General features: G+C 39.4%; 1 protein-coding gene across 1 annotated transcript in view; it reads left to right on the top strand.

Annotated features, from left to right (window-relative positions):
- CCHR3.PART1H8orf34 (chromosome chr3.part1 C8orf34 homolog) overlaps window positions 1-16,588 on the top strand; it is a 3,081,413-nt gene extending 3,064,825 nt beyond the window's left edge. Inside the window, exon 15 of the mRNA XM_044067160.1 lies at window positions 12,973-16,588. Coding sequence (XP_043923095.1) covers window positions 12,973-12,980 — 8 coding nt within the window. The 3' untranslated portion in view covers window positions 12,981-16,588. The remainder of the gene's footprint in view (window positions 1-12,972) is intronic.
- The last annotated feature ends 3,301 nt before the right edge of the window (window positions 16,589-19,889 follow it).

Genomic DNA, 19,889 nt, shown 5'->3' with positions numbered 1-19,889 from the left:
TCTGCCCTTCTGAGCTGGGAATTTCTGGTTAAAGGCTTATAGTGCCTACATATTTGAACTGTTTCTTACTGAAATTGGTACACCTTGTTTGCTGTAGCATAGACTAGATCCAGGCCTGCTGAATCTAGCTTTGTTTGTATGCTTGTTGTTTGTTTGCTTGTTATTTCCCTGAAACGCTAATTCCACCTAAAGCGCGGCTTTTCAGCGCTTCTATGGATCCCTAGTGATATCTGCATTGCTTACTGTACTTATTTCCTTGATTCACTTGAAAGAAAGTTACTGTTTGTCATTTTTGCATTTAAGTTACCTGTAACACATTGCATTTAAGTTACCTGGCACTTGCTCACTAAAGCAATTATATAAGTCAGCACTAAAAAATTAAAAGCAATACACCCTCACAAACTCCCATTGAGTACCTTGTTCCCCACTGGCCCTTTTTTTCAATTATAAAGGAATTCCCAATACTATTCTAGCATGTCCAAAGGTCAGTTGTCAATCTCCTCTCCGGTCCAGCTGGTGAATCTGGGAATCTTGAGGCAATGTTACAACTGCCTCATGTACACAGACAACCCTCTCCTCCTCCCAACAAATTCCAACACGTGAGAGATGCAACCATATAGCCAAACTGGAGGCTAAGCTCTCTCAACTTAGTACTGGCATAACCAGTCAGGAGGAGAAGGAAACCACACTCACTACAATTCCAGTCTCACATAGACCTACCATGACAGCAAACCAAACACATAAACACACAAAAACATACTCAGAGGCTCTAAATAAAAATCTGCCTAAGCAGCAGAGACCTCCAAAGCAGACACCCAAGCAACTGCTACCCCAAAACAAAACACATGCAACACATAGCTCACAAAGCCAGTGTGCCGAACAGTCACAGCCCTTAAGGCTAAACAACACACCTGATACACTTGTAATAGGTGACTCTATCGTCAGGCAGACTGACATCCCGCTCACCAAGCTGAACAAGGAGAAGGTCACGGTGAGCTGTCTGTCGGGCACTAGGATCCGCCACATAACACAAGCACTCAGGTCACTCCAAGGCAAATACAAATATGACTCGGTCATTATCCATGCTGGTGTGAATGATCTGAGACGTACCTCCCTGGACTACATGAAAAGAGACATAGAGAAGCTCTCTGAGCATGCAGCCCAGGCCAGTATGACCCTGACCTTGAGTAGCATCTTACCCATACCAAGAATGATGCCACAATATGAAGACAAGATGATCAATTTCAACAATTGGCTTAAGTATTGGTGTCATTCAAAGGGGATCCAATGCCTGTCAGCCTGGGATGACATGCTCGACAAGCCACAATGCTTCGCTAGGGATGGCTTGCACCTGTCTCCCCTGGGCTTTTGGATATTGGCAAAGGCTCTTGCTTCCCCCATAGTGCCTTTTTTAGGCAAGGCTCAAAAGACAAACTCACCTCCATAGGTATCACAAGGGATAAGAAACTAAGAGTAATGCTACTCAATGCCAGAAGTCTAAACCTCAAAATGCATGCACTCAAAACTCTCCTTAGCATGGAGAACATCAATATCTGTGCAGTAACAGAAACCTGGTTCAAGGCTCCCGAGAGCACCCCAGCACTACCAGGTTATACCTCATACCATGCTTTTCGGCCCCAAAACTTGGACCGAACCACAAAAGGAGGGGGAGTATCAATAATCGTCAAAGATACCCACACCTCCAGGTTGGTGGCACAGCACAAAGCATCAGAGACTATCCATGTGCAACTAACAGTGGGTAAAACTGCCTTCCAGTTTATAGCCTGCTACAGACCACCCTCCCAAACCCAGAAACCCCACTTGGCCTTCCTGAAAACACTGGAAAATATGAAGGTCTCTCCAAACACCATTATATTGGGTGACTTCACCTACCCAAACATAGACTGGGAGCATTACTCTAGCTCCAACACCCTAGCCCAAAGGTTTCTAGAATGTATAAACTCAAATGCTATGGAACAACTTGTTACCACTCCCACAAGAGGGGAAAATATACTGGACCTGATCATCACCAACATGGGGACTCTATGCTCCAGACTAGAAGTGTATCCCTCACTGGTAAGATCAGACCATAAACTAATCTCACTGGATATTCACATCCCAACCCCACCCCCTGCCCAGAAAACCACAGTGAAAAACTTCTCTAAAGCAAATTTCACACTTCTCAAAACCGAGGTGGAATCCTTCAAAGCCCCCGAGCCTGTGGAAAATACGGCCCAGACTGCAGAATCCTTTATAAACACATTCTATGAACACCTTCAGGAATCCATCGATTATGCAATCCCAAATAAAACCAAGACCCAATCCTCCAAAGGCAGACGTCCTGTCTGGTGGACCTCAGCCATAAACAAACTATACAATAGAAGGAGGAAGCTATTACATGATAGAGCAAAATCTCAAAAAGGGAAGGCATCTCTGATCAGTATTAGCAAAAAACTATGGGCACTCATAAAATCATCTAAGGCCAGCTTCGAGAGAAAAATTGCGCAGGACACTAAGGATAATCACAAGGCTTTCTTTAGTTATGTTAGGAACCTGGGTGGGAATTCCCAGATATGCTCAGAATTAGTCCAAAATGACAAAAAATACATTGAACCCACAGACATTGCCAACATCCTAGCTGACAGGTTCAGTGCAAACTTCTCCACCCCTCCCCACCAAAAGGGCAAATATCTATCCCAGCAGAGTGTTGCCCCCCTGACATTTCAGATGCTCAGGTAAGAGCCGCCCTCTCCAAAGCAAAAAACACAGCATCAATGGGACCAGATGGTGTCCCAGGCTGTGTCCTACATGAACTCCAAGAAGAGCTAAACCCAAACATTAAACTACTGTTCAATCTCAGTCTTACTACAGGATATGTACCCAAAGAGTGGCATACAGCAACAGTGGTCCCTCTCCACAAAGGTGGTGCCTCAACGGATGCTGGAAACTATCGCCCCATAAGCCTGACTAGCTTGGTCTGCAAAGCTATGGAAAGGATCATCATGGACCTCATAAATAAAGATATTGGGGACCTACAGACACTGGATCCTACCCAGTTTGGCTTTGTTAAGGGCAGATCCTGCCTCTTAAACCTGGTCAATTTCTTTGAAACAGTCACCAAGGCCATTGACGAGGGGAAGGTGTTCCACACAGCCTACCTGGACCTCGCAAAAGCCTTCCATACAATACCCCACTTGGGCATTATAGATAAGCTCATCAGCTTAAATATAAACCCCTATGTCACTAGATGGGTTGCAAACTGGCTCAAGGACAGAACCCACATGGTTAGAATTGCTGGAGCCATGTCAGACTCCAAACCATTTACAAGTGGCGTCCCACAAGGCTCAGTCCTGGGACCTCTCGTGTTTGGTATATATTTCTTGGAGGTACAAGCCAACACGGAAGGACTGTGGCTGACCAATTTTGCAGATGACTGCAAACTGGGCACCAGAATCGACTCTCCAGCCGACACAAGCATCCTCCAAAAGGGCCTCATAGAAACAGACAACTGGCGCCAGAGCCATGGCCTCCATCTAAATGCCAAAAAGTGTATAGTCATCCCCTTTGGCAAAAACAAAGTGCCCACAAATTACCACATAGGTGGTAATAAGTACAGAAGAAGTAATTAGGGACCTGGGGACCCAAGTTGATAGCAATCTCTCATTTGACAACCACATGGCCAAAGTGGTTAGAAAAACATTTTATATAGCCCACCTAATCATGAAGGGATTCACATCTAGATCAGGGGAGGTCATCGTGCCTCTTTACTCATCCCTCATCAGGCCCATAATTGAGTACAATGCCCCTTTTGGGATGTACCTTCCCAGACACCTGCAGCAACTGGAAAGACCCCAAAAGTACCTCAACAAGAGGATCAATGGGCTCAAACAGATGCCATATGCTGCCTGGTTAAAGAAACTCCAGCTCTACTCAGTGACATACCACCTGCTCAGAGGCGATCTGTGCCTGACGTATAAAGTCATGTCCAACCCGGAATTAATGGACATGCTGCACCTCAGAAAATCCAAATCCCACTGAGCTATGCGCTTGAGAGACTTGAACCTCAGCACTGAAATAAATAGGACATGCTGGAGGGACAGATTCATAACCCAGAGGCTCCCTTCACTCTGGAATAAAATCCCAGTCCAGGTTAGGCAGAGTCCCTCATTGACTCTCTTCAAGAGGAATCTTGATGAGTGGATGGGAGATCGTAGGTTTACCCCGAGTATCACTTCTGTGTCACTGTTAGACAGAGGCACTATATACTAACCTCGAAAAAGAGCATAGCAAAATAAATTTAAAATGGGTGGCGAAAGCCAAACACACTCTGGCTAGGCTTATAAATGCCCTAGGGCAGATAGCCTAGTATGAACCTATGAACCTATTTGTTTAGTACCTTTGTGTGTGTGTCTTACTATTAGTATTGTGCTATTGCAGTGCAGAGTTATGGTGAGCACTAATAAAAGGGTAACATGAGAGCTTGCCCCTGGTTTAAGTAGGTATCTGTATATCTTGGAAGCAGAGTTAGTGTTACTTAGCAACAGCTTATTGGCAGTGAACATAAGGCAGTTGCTATACTGACTCAAAGTAAGGGAAATAAGTAATACTAGTGGGTTTAAAACACATGAGTTAAGTGCATAATGGGGTCACAAGGTATCAGAAAATTTGATGGGGCATAGTTCAGTACAAATGGGTACTGTGCCACTGATGGTAACCAATATGATGGGGAGAGGATCACACAAGACTAGTGAGCATAGTATGATACACATAGTATAACAAGGCAGACCTATGCAGGATGTAAGCACTGGTTCCACAAGACTTGTGAGCATAGTACAATGCCCATAGTATGACAAGGCAGAACTATGCAGGATGTAGGCAGTGGTGCTACATCAATAGTAAGCATAGAACAATATACATAGTGTGTCAAGGCAGAACTATGCTGGATATAGGCACTGTTGCCACAAGACTAGTGAGCATAGTGAAATACACATAGTGTGATAAGACAGAAAGATGCAGGAAATAGGCACTGGTGTCACAAAACTAGTGAGCATAGTACAGTACGCATAGTGTGACAAGGAAGAACTATGCAGAATGTAGGCACTGGTGCCCCACAACTAGTGAACATAGTACAATACACATAGTACAATACACATAGTGTGACAAGGAAGAAAGATACAGGATATAGCCATGGGTGCCACAATACAATTATTCAAAAGTGATACAAGGAGTTTACACATGCAAAGATGATGCAGGATATGAGCACAAATGCCTCAAGGCTAATGGATGCAGTGCTACAAGGTAAAAGTAATTTGTCAAAGCAGAAATAGCAAAGGAGGTATTCCCAATGCTGCATGACTAGCAGGCACAGTGCAACAGTTCAACACAGTCAGGAATGACATAGGATATAAGAATATGTGCCAAAAGACTAGTAAATGCAACACAACAGCTGTAAAGTTCCTGGGGTCTGAACTGTGTGTATAGCAGCTCATGGATGCACATGTTGATGTGCATAGTTGTGAGTATGCTACATGCATGCTACTGGACTTAAGTGGTCACGTGACATACCATAGTGCTGTCTACTTTCTTGTATGACTAATTCTTCTTTTTCCAGCAAATTGACTACTTATGATGCCCTATCCCTCTCATAACCATACCACTCCTACTGCAAAACTAATCAATCAAGCTGTATTGTGCAATTTTAACTGCTTTTTCTTTCAGCAGGTGGCTGTATTATCATATTTGTCTGAATCCCAACCATAATCTGCCTAAGTAAAAAATTGTCCCTTCTAATAAGGTGCACATCCCTAATGCAAAGGAATTCATAGAAATTTTGTAGAAATAAAAACTGCAATGACAATTTTTTTTCACATATAAATCCCCAAACACAATCACAATACCACAGCAAGCCCATTACCTGCAGCAACTTGATTTCAAATAGAGTGAACTTCCATACTCCCAAAGGTAATTACTTTGTGACTGCGTATACCATAAATGCTTTCATGATATCACATGAAAGAAAATGTAGCTACTGTAATGTTTTTTAATTTTGTTTCATAGAAATCCATGAACATACTTACTCATACACATCATGCACACCCAGTGAAAATCCATATTATCTGACAAGTTGCATTAACACAGAGACTGCCTTTGCACCCACTCACTCTAACAATAGCCTGTTTCTATAGTCTGTCACTTTGGTACAGATTGATGAAGCCCTGACTGTAAAGGAGGCAGCCAGATTTAATTAGCATCCCTGGTCTTGGATGAGACAGGCATGGGGGTGGGGGGAGGCAGTGAAGAGGTGTGTCCCACTCACGTTTTTGGAGGTAGGGACGGTAGGGCACACTTGGTGAACATGCAGAGTTGGTGGGATTTCCCTGGCTTAGACCAGGAAAGCCATCACTCAGGCCTCAGTAGTGGGGCAGGAATGCTTGGAGGAAATGCCCCTTGCAGAAGTGGGGGGATATCATCTGCAGTATTCTGGTGACTGTGTAAATTGTGGTTTTATCTTTGCTGTTTTTAATTTTTGCTATATTTTAGCATCTTTATTTGTGGTTATTAGTTCCGCGGTGGTGCAGCGGTAGCATTGTCACCTCACAGCAAGAGGTTCTTCTGTTCAATTCTCGGCTGGAGTGCCTTCTGTGTGGAGTCTGCATGTCCTCCTCGTAGTCGAGTGGCGTTCAAAAGACGTGTGAATGGGCGTGCCTTTGTTGAAGGTTGGGTGTTGGTTTGGCACCTCGGCACTGTAAAAATCTACTGCCAATCATTAGTGGACCGGAGTTCTGCTGTGGTGACCTCTAACCGGGAAAATCTGAAAGAAGAAGAACAAGTTGGTTAAATGATGGCCCCAGTTGGTTAACCCTCACTCTGATGACGATGACCAAATATATACATTTTTGAGAGGTAGATGATTATTAATAGACAGTGGGTGCAAAAAAAGAAAAAAATGCTGCCTATTTTTGGCAGGTTACACCTCTGATGATTGACTGTAATCAAGTAAAATAAATTATGGTATTACACAGGCACACACACACACACACACACACACACACACACACACACACACACACACACACGCACACACACACACACACACACACACACACACACACACACACACACACACGCACACACACACACACACACACACACACACACACACACACACACACACACACACACACACATTTTCACTCTCTCACACACTCATACTTTCCTTATCACACCAGATCATTAATCATTTATTTTCACACAGAATGCTTTCAAAATAGCAACTCTCTGTCTTGAAACAGCTCAGGTGTTTGTGATCAAGTGAGATAAATTATTCTCTTAGCAATGTATTTAAGCAATAACCGATGACGAAGTGTGGTATATTGAAGATTTACCCACGGTTGGTGTGGTTTAATCACGAGGGTGAAGCCCGAGTGATTAAATAAAGCTAACCTTGGGTAAATTTCAGTATACCACAACCATGGGTCATTTATTGTTATTATACAATGACATTTTTTAAGAAGAAAAATACTTTTCTTAAACACTGTCTTTGTATAATGGTGCATTACTGTTCTTCCGCGGCTGGTGGTATACTGCTGCATTGTATTAATGTACTGTGCATGCATATGGGACTTGCGTTCCCATGCATACCCAGTACAGCAATGCTTTGGAAAGGACGCAATGGAGAAAAGAAAGTCTCCATTGCTCCATTTTTGTTTTCTTTCTTTTATTTTTTTTTATTATTAAAAAAAAAGTTTTGGCTACTTTATGGGTAAGAGAGAGACAGAATGGAGGAAATGCAAAGAAAATCAGGTACGTGTCTTTAGTTTTAAATAACATACCTGATTTTCTTTGCATTTCCTTCATGCTGCCTCTCGGGTATGTCTGGAGTATGGACTATAGCTTTTTTTTTTTAATTTTTGTTGGAAAAAAAATAAAAGTTTTGTAATATACGAACGGGTGACCAGACTTTTTTCCATTGGTATATTGTGGGATTTACAGCAGGCACACTGTTTGGGCTCGCCAGTCAGCGTGCATGTTTGGCCAGTCATTGTATAATATAGTTTATTTCACAAAAACACAATCCAACCCACAAATGCACTTGCTCATGTACAGTGCTTTTATCAAGGCATATCAAATCAACATTCAGGTGCTTTCACACAGATACTGCCTTCCCATCCTTAAAAAAATTGCCACCTTTTGACTATGTTCACCAGCCATACTTGACTATGGTTAAGCAAAAGAAATTCTGGCTACAGTAACACACATACACATATATATAGATCCTTATCAGTTGATCGAGTTTTCAGAAACTCAAAATTCATATGGTCAAGACCATATGATCAAGTTTTTGAAAACTTGAAGCTTTTGAGTGGAGATTGCAGTACAATAAGGATTAAGAAGTTTACCCTTTTGTTCACTGTAGTGCGATCTTGGAGTTGGTATATATAATTGTGTGGGTGGGGGGGGGGAGCTGAAGGGGGGTTGAACCCCTGCATAAATGTAAAAAAGTAGATTTTTTATGTTTTTTTTTTTTTGATGTTCGAGTTTTCAGAAACTCGATCACATGGTCTCGTCCATATCAGTTTCAAGTTTCTGAAAACTCAATCATCGGACAAAGATGCATACATCTCTCTCTCTCTCTCTCTCTCTCTCACTCTCTCACTCACACACACATTTTTTTGCATTAAGTATTCTATTCTGCCAGCTCCATTAGCACGGCATGAAAGAATCCTGACTATGATCCTGGTGAAATAGGTTCAAGTAGCAGTCCATTTGTTTATTTGAGCTACCAGGGGTTAAGAGGAATGAAGCAGCTGGGCTGGCTTGCCTCCTTCATGGTGGCAACAGAAGACCACATGGAAAGACTAACGTTGAAGGGAACTGGACAGTTACGAGGGGTTACATCACTTTTAAAAGTGAGTTGCATATCCTGCTGACTGCCCATTACACACATCTGCTAACAGCTTGCCACCATACTTCCTAAAAATAGCCACCTGTTCCATTGCATACCCCATATCTATTCTGACAAGTCGCTCACTGTCTGAATTTACTGTTCCATCTATCTGGAAAAATTCTATACTATCCCCATCCATAAAGTTGGAAAATCTACAGACATTTCCAATTTTAGGCCTATAGCTATTCTCTTTCCACTCTCAAAAATCATGGAAAAATGTGTCCATGCACAATTATTATGCTACCTATTACTAGAAAACATTTTAACACCCACTCAGCATGGTTTTTAACTGAACCATCATTTCCACTGCTTTCATTGCTTTTACAAATTCAGTTGCGCAATCCAGAGACAAGAACAAACTAGTCTCTTGCCTATTCCTGGACTTATCCAAGGCATTTGATACTGTGTCTCATCCTTTGCTCATTTCTAAACTAACAGAACTTAATCTGTCCCCATCCACTATCTCTTGGTTCAGCAGCTACCTGTCCAATAGGCAACAATCTGTCAGATGGCTTTCTACACTGTCCCCTCCTCTACCAGTCACCACAGGTGTGCCCCAAAGCTCCATCTTAGGACCTCTTCTATTCAACATTTTTACTAACAATTTTTATAAATCCTTCCCCAACTGAACTCTCATCCAGTATACAGATGATTCTACAGTCATCACCTCCTCTGATTATTTCTCAGACCTGTTTTCCAAAACCCAGCAAACTTTCACAAATATTGAGACCTGACTAACCAATAACCAGCTAATACTCAATGCTAAGAAAACTAAACTACTTGTATTTCTTCCTAAATCATCACACAGCCTTCTCTATCACATCATTAGACAACACAACCATCAATTTTGAATCCCATACCAAACTACTAGGAGTAATAATTGATGATAAATTAAAGTTCAACCTTCATACAAATTACTGTATCAAAAATACTGACCAAATGCTTGGCTTACTATACCGTAACGAAAGGTATCTCACACCAGAGGCAAGACGGTTACCCTCTCTTGCTTATCTCCTACCTTGTCTCTTCTATGGCTCCCAAATCTTCACTAACCTGCAGGCAGCACTACTTAATAAGATGGAAAATACATATCACAAAATAGCTAGATTTGCCACCAACACTCAACCTAAATCCCATCACTGTTTGGCTTTGAAAACACTGAAATGGCTTGAGTTCCCTAATCAACTTATTTTCTTTCAACTTAATATTACCACTCCATCCTCTACAAACCCTCCTTCTGTCCTAACATTTCCAACATCTTAAATTACTAATTCCCAACCAGAAAATTTAGAAGCATCAACCAAAACCTCCTTGACATCTATAAACCTAAAAAAATCAATTGGTGAAACCCTCTACAGCTATCTTCCCTCTATCCACTTGAATAAGCTACCTTTAACAATCAGATCTGTTACACAACACCTCCCATTTAAAATTGGCCTAAAAGTCCACTTTACAAATACCTGGACTTGCTCCTGTACACAACCACCGTGAACTTAATCACCTGAGCCTCTTTGCATACATCCCCTTCTCAATTTGTATGTAATTCTTGCTACAGAACTTTAACTCCTAATACCTTTTTCACTCAGTTTCTCCGCTACTCATATTTACCTCCCTCCCTTCTTTTCCCACTTAGCTTACTCCCCTTTCTCATATTTCACTTGATGCTAACTACTACTACTCTCCTCTCTTATTTACAAATTGAAAAAAAATGTCTAATTTTCCCTCTTTTATCCATAGCCATACTTTTTCTATCACCTGCTCTCTCTGTCAACCTCCCCTCTGCTTCCGATTACTGATGTACATGCTTTTCCCTGTAAGAACTAAGATTTGATATACAGTACCTCTATACTCTTTTCTTAAACTCTGAGTTAATTGTCATTACTTCCCCTCTATACAATGACATATGAAAGACTTCATCATTTGGTGTTATTGCCTGTTTTGTAAATAACACCTTTAAACTCTCATGTTACAATTGTGAATCCAAGCATTATAATGCATGTTTATATTACCTCATGCGTACTGTATTGTTTGTAAACATTTTTATGGTATATGTAATACTTTGTGGAGCTTTTCTCCCCGGACCTCTGCTGAAAAAGGGCGCAAGCTCAGTCGGACATTCCCAGTCAACAAATGTCAAACAAATGTCAAATAAATTTGTTTTTGTTTAACGGGGTAATGCAGTGATCAATATTGATCAATTTTAGGCTCAGCCAAGTGAAGTGCGAAACATTTCACAAACAAAAAATACAGAAATGTAAGCAATAACAGAGTAGTTCAGCCTATTTACATAGAAAAAATGTATATATACATTCTAGTGAATATGCACTGTGCAATGTACAATCAAGTAGTGTGAAAGACACAATACACACATTAGTTCCTTAATTGTGTCAATGTCCGGTAAATTTTAAAAGAAGAGAAGAGACGTGGATTGTATTAGATGATATGTCCTTTCTTGAAGCAGGGACATTTGGCTTTGATTAATAAGTGCTTTTTGAGTTTCATTTTCAATTTGAAATAAAGATGTACAGTTAGGACAAATACAAAAAAGTGAGTGCAGAATGGCAATGATCTGGTGTGCATTTTTATAGCAATGTATTGTTATGTACAGTACCCATGTTTAGGAACATTTCAGCATTTAACTGAGTTGATTTTTATTGATGCATGACTGAATGCTTTCATACATTAACCCATATTTCCTCAAATTATAAGGTCAACCATCTTATCAAGGCCTCACCCTTTTTTCAGGAAAGGCTGAACCAAGACAAAAAGTTTGTGTTGTTAAAATGTTAACTCTTCATTATTGTTTTAAGTGGTAGTAAGCTAAATACAAAAGTATTATATGTATGCCTGAAAATCAATACTGAAATTAATATGCAAAAATGCATTAAGCCAGTGTTTGTCATTGTTGTGTGGGTGTTTGAATGTGTGTGTGTGTGTGTGTGTGTGTGTGTGTGTGTGTGTGTGTGTGTGTGTGTGTGTGTGTGTGTGTGTGTGTGAGTGTGTGTGTGTGTGTGTGTGTGTGTGTGTGTGTGTGTGTGTGTGTGTGTGTGTGTGTGCATGCATGCATGCATATGTAAGCAAGTGTACGTGAGACGAAGAGATACGGGGACAGATGAGGAAGCCAGACAGCTTCTGTGCAGTGTAGTCCATCTTTTGACACAAGAAAGCAATAAAGTAATTTTCTGTTGCCTAATAAAGGACATTTTCATAGTATGAGGTATGTTTACTGCTATAGTCTGAGAACATAAACAATTAGCTGTTCATGTCTTTTAATATTCGTATTGTTATTCAAGGTAGGCGCATATGCATGTTTAATTATTAACTAGTTCTGATGATTTTTGCTTTATTATATATAGATCCAGTTAGTCTTAATCGTGCAAACTGATTTTTACTACTATTCCTCCTGCATGTCCAGTAAGTAACCTGTAGTTTTTCACATGGTTTCTGATGATACACAGTCCCAGATCCCCTAACAGCTCTTTTCCAAGAACGCTCAGATGTGACCCATAACCAGGTGGATTACCTGCCTTCTCACGAAATAGACCACAATGGTAACTCAACTGTAACCCCAGCCAGCAAATATCTGACTTGGGGGTTGCAAGCACAGAGCTTTGAACCATCATTCTTACAGTGGCCAGTCAAGGTCCTAGATGTGGCAGCAGCTAATGCAATTATAAGTCTTGTCACTGCCCCCTGTAATTAGACAAGATGAGTTGTGAGTCACACATGCATCAGTTTTCTTCCCCAAATCCTCCCACTGGGATGGATGAGCTGGCTGTCAACTGCTTCATTTTATCCTCCTTCCAATTTTGTCAGTGGCCAGCTGTTATATACACTGACATTTTATAGTCTTGTACTTTTTAATTTGCAGAAAAAAAGAAATCAATATATGGAAGCAGCAAGCAATGAACATATTATAGGTCATATTTCAGCATGTCTTAGACATTGTACTGGAATGTCAATTTCATTTCCTTAAAATTCAGTATTAGATTACTTTCTCATATATTCTTAATTTCTTTTTACAGGTTTATGATGATGACTGAAGAAATTGGACCAAACTTCAAACTCAAAGGGCCTTTTCTTTATCTTATACAGAAAAAATGTTTAAATATACAATTTATTTTTTTACCTGTTATGCAATAAAATGATTCTTAGCTACAGCAACAGGGATTTAAAAAATAATTCATTTGCTACTTAATATATAATTAATGTTTTAGTTTAAAGTGTATTGCTGCACTTTCCATAGCAAATATAAATAGTAAACCCTTAGAAATGGGTGTAACCTCTTTACCATATATGATACCAAATTATATAGTTTTTGATGCAGAGTGTTAGGTTTGCATTTAATTTTGCTAATAAAGATATTCCCTTGACAATTTTCTTGAAGCATAAAACACTTGTCATGAGAATAAGAAAGACTAAATCCAAAATGCCTCACTATCTATATTAATGTATGCTGCTATAGTTCCAGAAGTTCAGTTGTCAGTTGTCTCACAAATCAGACACCATAGATTTAAAATTAAGTTATGTGATGATTTGTTACTAAAACCAAAATGCAAGAAAGTAACTATTATTTCAATGCCCTATGTTGCTGTAATGATTTTCTTGGAATGTTTCGTTTGCATATGTAAAGACACTGGCTTCCATTTGGGTGTGGGTCACAAAGAAAACATTAGTAGAGAGTGGAAATAAAAAGTATGCAATGATATTCATAATTTATAAACTACTGGCAGTTTTAACATCAAGGTTACATAACCTGAAATGCAATTAACTGTAAATCAAAGATATGTGAGAAGTGCAGTATTACACGTTAAACTTTGTGCAAGACAGGCATATGGTAATCTTGTCAAGTCACTGCTTGGTGCAGTTTTACCAAGTTGCACTAAAACGCTTTACATTTGAACTGTCAACATTTTTTACTTATATTTTTGTAATATGTTGTCATATCTTGAGATTGACAAGTAAGGTATTGTTTACCAATTTGTGCCATGAAGTACCTTTAAATAGATCATCTTATGTGCCTGTGACAGAATAGAATTATCAAGTAAATTCTAGTTCTAAGAGATATAAACACGTTATCCATTTTGTGATCTTAGTAGAAGCATGACTCCCAAAGTTCAATTAAAAATTGTAAAATTTCCTCTTTCTGCTAAAGAATTTTGATGTATTTTACTTCAAAAAGATGCTAATGTATATGTTCCATGATCACTTAATTTCAACAGTGTCTATTACATGATAAAAATGTTTGCCTTTGAGCTGACTAATGGGAAAGAAATGGGAAAGCTTTAATGCTTGCCATACTGCCTTGCTTGTAGTTTAATATTTCATTCTTTCTACTTCCTTAAAGCCTCCTTCAGTTAACAATACACATTGGTTGTTTGCCATATTACTTTTATTAATTTAGCCCACTTTAAATGTCCCTTGGTTTTGTGTAATGTAAATAAAACATTTCCAAATTTCAAAATAATTAATACAAACTAATCTGTTTTGTTAACAGAAAGCCAGCTAAAGGATTTTTGAATATATAATAATTAAACATAACTAAGGTTAAATATCTCTGATAACAGGTCACCACCAGTGCGTTATCTCCTGTGAAAATAAGCATAGCTAGGAAATGAAATGTGTCAGAATCTTCATGGTGAAATATAAGCAAAAGAAAACCATAGAAATAAGAAATAAAACGAGAATAAATCCCATAAAACATAAAAGTATGTTATACATTACTTTCTGAATTTGTAATACTAATCTTTTAGTATCATACTGATTGTTATATATATCTATATATAATTTCTATTTGTGGTAGAGGAACACAAAACCTTGTACTAAATATTGGATATGAGCTGAGAATATTACCATATCAGCATGTTCTGTTAAGTATAGAAGAATGTAAGATTTTGAATGCATGCTGAAACTAGAAGCTAGAGCTTGAAATACTTTAAAATTACATCTTCATTTACTATATTAAGGTACAAAATGAAAGTGATGTTAACAAGCAGGGACTGTAGTTCAAACCTGGCAGCTTAAAACCCACACACAAAAAATTAAAAGTTCACTGAATAAACAATTCTAGAGTAGTAAGTGTGAGTATCAGGTTGCAGCAAGGAATAAAGTGCACAAGTGTTGCAAATGAAAACCGTTTATATGTAATGCATTTCAGGAGCAAAGGGGAATAATCTTATTCACCAGACTGCATGTTTCAGACTTGGAGTCTTCATTTAGCATAGCTAGGAATGACAGTATGTACATGTTATGTCTGCATAGCTATTGTATTGTATTGATAGCCCTGTGCAATACCACTGTGCATGTGGAAGAAACCTGGCCAACAGATTCCAACAGAATTGTTATTGCACTGCAGAGCCTTTACCACCCTTCAACACTACCTCAAGTTTAGTGTTCTGAGCTATCCCCAGTGCAAAGTCCATATAACAGAATCCAGGTACCAGGCCAGAATCTCTTAAGGCCTGCTACACTGTGTATGAATAATGGGACTGAGAAAGATTCTATGTTAATAAATCCTGCTAACTATGCACGGTGCTGTCAGAATCTAAATGAACAAGCTGCACAGTTCTTATTATCTTCAAATACACACAAATCTCACATCTTCATTTGCACAAGAACAGCAGGCTTTCAACCTGCATATAGTGCCAATCCTGACATACAGGTGGAGGTGACGGTCTTTGATGCTGGGCAACACCACCTCTAAAACAGCCATAACATTAGCTGCATGAGCCATAACACTTTATGCATTCACTGTCACAACCACAAATATTGTGGGGGTACACTGTGAGGTTGCACTACTAATGCACAGTCTGAAGTTTTAAAAAAAATAAACTTTGAGTCAGACCCACTGTAAAATTGTGATGACTTGTAAACCACATTACTTTGCATACTTGTGATCATAGTCTGTCCATGAATCTCCCCATAGCCTGCAGTACTGTACCATGTCCTGCCTGATGCACCAATACTATCATAGAAGTGGGGCACCAACTAGCCTGTAAAGCCCATTCATTTGAATGGTATAGACAGTTACATAAAGATTTTATTTTCTTGTTTAGCACCCATCCAGACTTTTTTAGTCCCATAGCATTGAAGGCCCAATTTATATTAGAGAATTATGTGTAGGGTTTTGGTACTCCTCATTAGCCTATGTGGCTTGAAGAATCTTTGAATCCTTTTTTGGAATGGGGTAACTCATTTCAGAATCCAGTCCATGGAAATCTTTAACTATTGCTTAAAACTAATTTTACCCAGCCTATTGCAGCCTGTGTTTTCAGCTTACTTAAGCATTATGAGTGGCAGGATGAGTATGTCACTTTCAGCTGTGTGACAAAAGATCATGAAACATAGTACTGCAGAGTGCTGAGCATGCAAGCACTTGTAGTACATAATGTACCTAATGCACTTTACTCACGATGTTGTACTGTATAGCAAAAGAGCCCGTGGACATAGTAAGATGGCTGGCACAGGATAGCTCCAACACCCTTCTTTTAACCACCTTGCATGATTGCAGAATGAATGACAGAATGGGCATGTTGATGATGTTTAACTGAAAATCAGTATGGATCTGAAACACTGTGATTATATGTAAGTATGTCTGTTTTCTTTATTTTGCCTCAATAAATGCATGACATTTACTGTCTACTTTGCTGTTCAATATTTATACCCTAGCTCAAACTGTTAATACATCGGGTAGTACATGATGCCAGCATATGTCTTTCTGTCTGTCTATCTGTCCATCTGTCTAGATGTTTAATCTATTTATATCCTGAAATAAATTGCCTGAAAGGGACTAACATAATCACATGCATTTTCATATTATCTCTCTATTTTTACTATGTTTACTTTTGCTTTGCCATAACATCACACTGCATGTGTATGCAGGGAAAATATTGTGCCATGTATGGAGCAAACACTAGGAATGCCTGTGGATATGATCTGCAAGCTAGATGCTGTTGCAGGTTTGTGGCAAACTCCACTTCTGTAGAATCAGTCAAATACATCCCATTTTATTATCACATTTGGTCATTATTTCTTCAAAAGACTATTATTTGGGATTTCCTCTTTCTGGGTCAGTTTCACATGTGAATGTCAGTCATCTAGTCATCATAGAGAGACTTCGTCTTGATACAGTTTGCAATATGGATAATGTTCTCTTCTATGGAAACACTGCTGGGACAAAATGTACTTGCACATTGGTCCAGAATGCAGGTATCATATTGGATATTTAAAAATATGAGTTAAGTAAAAATCAAATGAAATTTCTTGGTTAAAGCCTATCTGCTGATAGGGTGATACGGTAGAGAGTCGATTATCTGAATTAATTGAGACCTACGGTAGTTCAGATAATCAAACATATAATTGAATTGGATAAAAAACTTCTAAAATATTGTGTTTTTCTGCATGCAGCAATGCACTTTTCAACCATTCAGAGATGTCAGTGGACCATAAATAGAAAATTCACCCTGAGGATGACTCCATTGACTCTACTCAACAGAGGCACTGGGGACTAATGTCGGGTGACATGATGCCAGGGTAATCCTATGGACTAGGCTTGTAAAGGCTCCAGGGTCATTAGCCTAGTGCACACCTATGAACCTATAAAGAATATTTTTCACACACGAGCTGGCTACAAACTAAAAAAACTTGCTCAAGTGAATACTTATAATGTTAGCATATTCAGGCATGATTTTTTCCTACCCGAAAAATTTGGAAGACTGGTTTGGGTAATTGACGTTTCAGATAATTGATGTTCAGATAATCGACTCTCTACTGTACCTGGCTCAGAAAAAAACAGTGCAGTCCTGGAAATAAGTCTCTTCCTCTAAATAATTTACTACCAGGGGAAATGTATTCCATGTCTTGCCAAAAATGAAAAGCCAGTGGCAGACCTCTTGTCTCAGAAAAAAATCACTGATGTTAGCGCAGCACCCAGCAGAAAGTATTCATACAGTGAAATCAAACGATTTTGCATTGACTTTACATGACCCACACAAAAAGTTTAAATTGTCTGTAGACATGAGGCTGTTCTCATTCTGAAAGTAGGGAAGCAATGGAAACCTGCTGCTTATGCTTTTGGGTCATTGTACAAGTTGGAGAAGTGATAAGCACAGATAGAAAAGAGGCTTTGAGTCTGACTGGTCATATTCATGGTTCACAGACTTTCTCATAGGCCAACATTTTCAACTGAAGACTGATCACAAACCTCTAGCAAGTTCATTAGGTAGTCAAGATATACTGGACTTCTACCCCGGTTTGAGGGATCTTACCTCAGACTGAAGAAATAGTTGTACACTATCAGTCATTTTCCAGGAAAGACCTTGTTAGCAGCAGGTACTTTGTCTTATTCACCCAAGACTCAGGCAGAGAAAGAATACAAATCAGACAGTGATGCAATGTAATACCTGTGTGGATGTTGTAAAAGGTAACCCAGTAGCAGGTTTGGCTTACCAAGCTGAGCTGAGAGAACACTTACATAATGACAGTGCATGTGACCAGGGGAATACTTTTTGTCAGTATGGATGGTTGGACAGCAACATTTTGTATGGAGTTATGAAACATTACTGGCCAAAAAAGGCCTCTCTCACAGTTTACAATGGTCTCTTGTTAAAAGTCTCAAAGTTGGTGATATTTTTAGCTGTGTGGAACAGTGTGCCTGACTGAATATACAAGGGTCACTAGGGAGTTTTGAAGAGCAGATAGATAAGTAAGATTGTGTTGAACAACAAAGCTTGTATCAATGAGTGAGCAAGACCAGTGGAACTATTAATACAAAATGAGCTACCTGAGGGTACTTAGCAAAATGTATTGGCAGATATATTAATTGTCAAGGTTATTAATTACCTGATAGGGGTAGAGGATTTCTCAGAATTTGTGAATGTTGCAAAACTAATTCCTGCAGGATCAAATGATGTAGTGGTGCATCTAAGCTACATATCTGCCAGTCATAGCAGGGGATTCTATTTCTTGCCAATGGTCCTTAAGTTTCAGGGCACAAATCCACTCAGTTTGTAGAGATCTGTGGGTTCAGACCCATTGGTAGTACCCCATATTTCAACCCAGAGCTAAAACTGCAGATGAATACCTAGTACTACTTACTTATAGAGTGACACCTTTGGTTAAAGGATAATGTCCAGCACAACTCTTAATGGGGTATAGACTTCACAAGGCAGTACCATAGTTGTATTTACTGATCCCTATAGAGAGGAAAGATGTATGCAGTATCCTTTACCAAATGCAGCACATCAGACACTTCAGTCCATTTACACCTGGAGAGGAGCTGGGAATTTCAGATGCCAACAGTGGTGCCACTTCATTATTCATTTTGTTCATACCGCATGGAAGGAACTCAAGGTATTATGAGGAGGAACAGAAAATATCTTCTGCCACTTCATAGGACTGAGAGAGATAGTGACTCAATAACTGTAGTTAGCCAGCCAATGGTGAGTTTTGTCCAGGTGGTATCTGAGCTCCCTGTGTACATCTAACTCATTCTCTCCAAAGTAGCTCTGGAACTTTACACTGTAACTTTCAATGGGTGGAGCTTAAGCTTTTTGCTAGACTAAAATTATTTCCTCATATTTCAAACAAATGTTCATCTCTGGAACTGAAGAGGTTACTTTTTTTTAATGGCAAACTCTTCAGCACAAATTATTTTTATAATGTCAGTATTCTTTAGGTTTTAGGTCATAAAATGGATTTTATAAGTCATTTCCCCAGATTCACTAATTCTCTGTGTAAGACTTAAGTCTTACTCGGAGGCTGCAGTTGAATGGTTTGACGTCAGCGTTCCATGAATATTCATGAGGGCATGCTGACTCAACCATAACTCTTACACAGACTGAGTAGGAAAGCAGGGGGCATGTCCAACTGCCGAGCAGTCTAAATGTGCATGCCCCTGCAAGGTTTTAAAAAGCATAATGTCAACACACAAGAGCGAGTTTGC

Source organism: Protopterus annectens, chromosome 3.part1, assembly GCF_019279795.1.
Source record: "Protopterus annectens isolate FY-2018-M chromosome 3.part1, PAN1.0, whole genome shotgun sequence".
In the NCBI taxonomy this organism is placed as follows: Eukaryota; Metazoa; Chordata; order Ceratodontiformes; family Protopteridae; genus Protopterus; species Protopterus annectens.
Note: the sequence above shows the minus strand (reverse complement) of the source record. Positions and strands in the feature narration are given on the sequence as shown.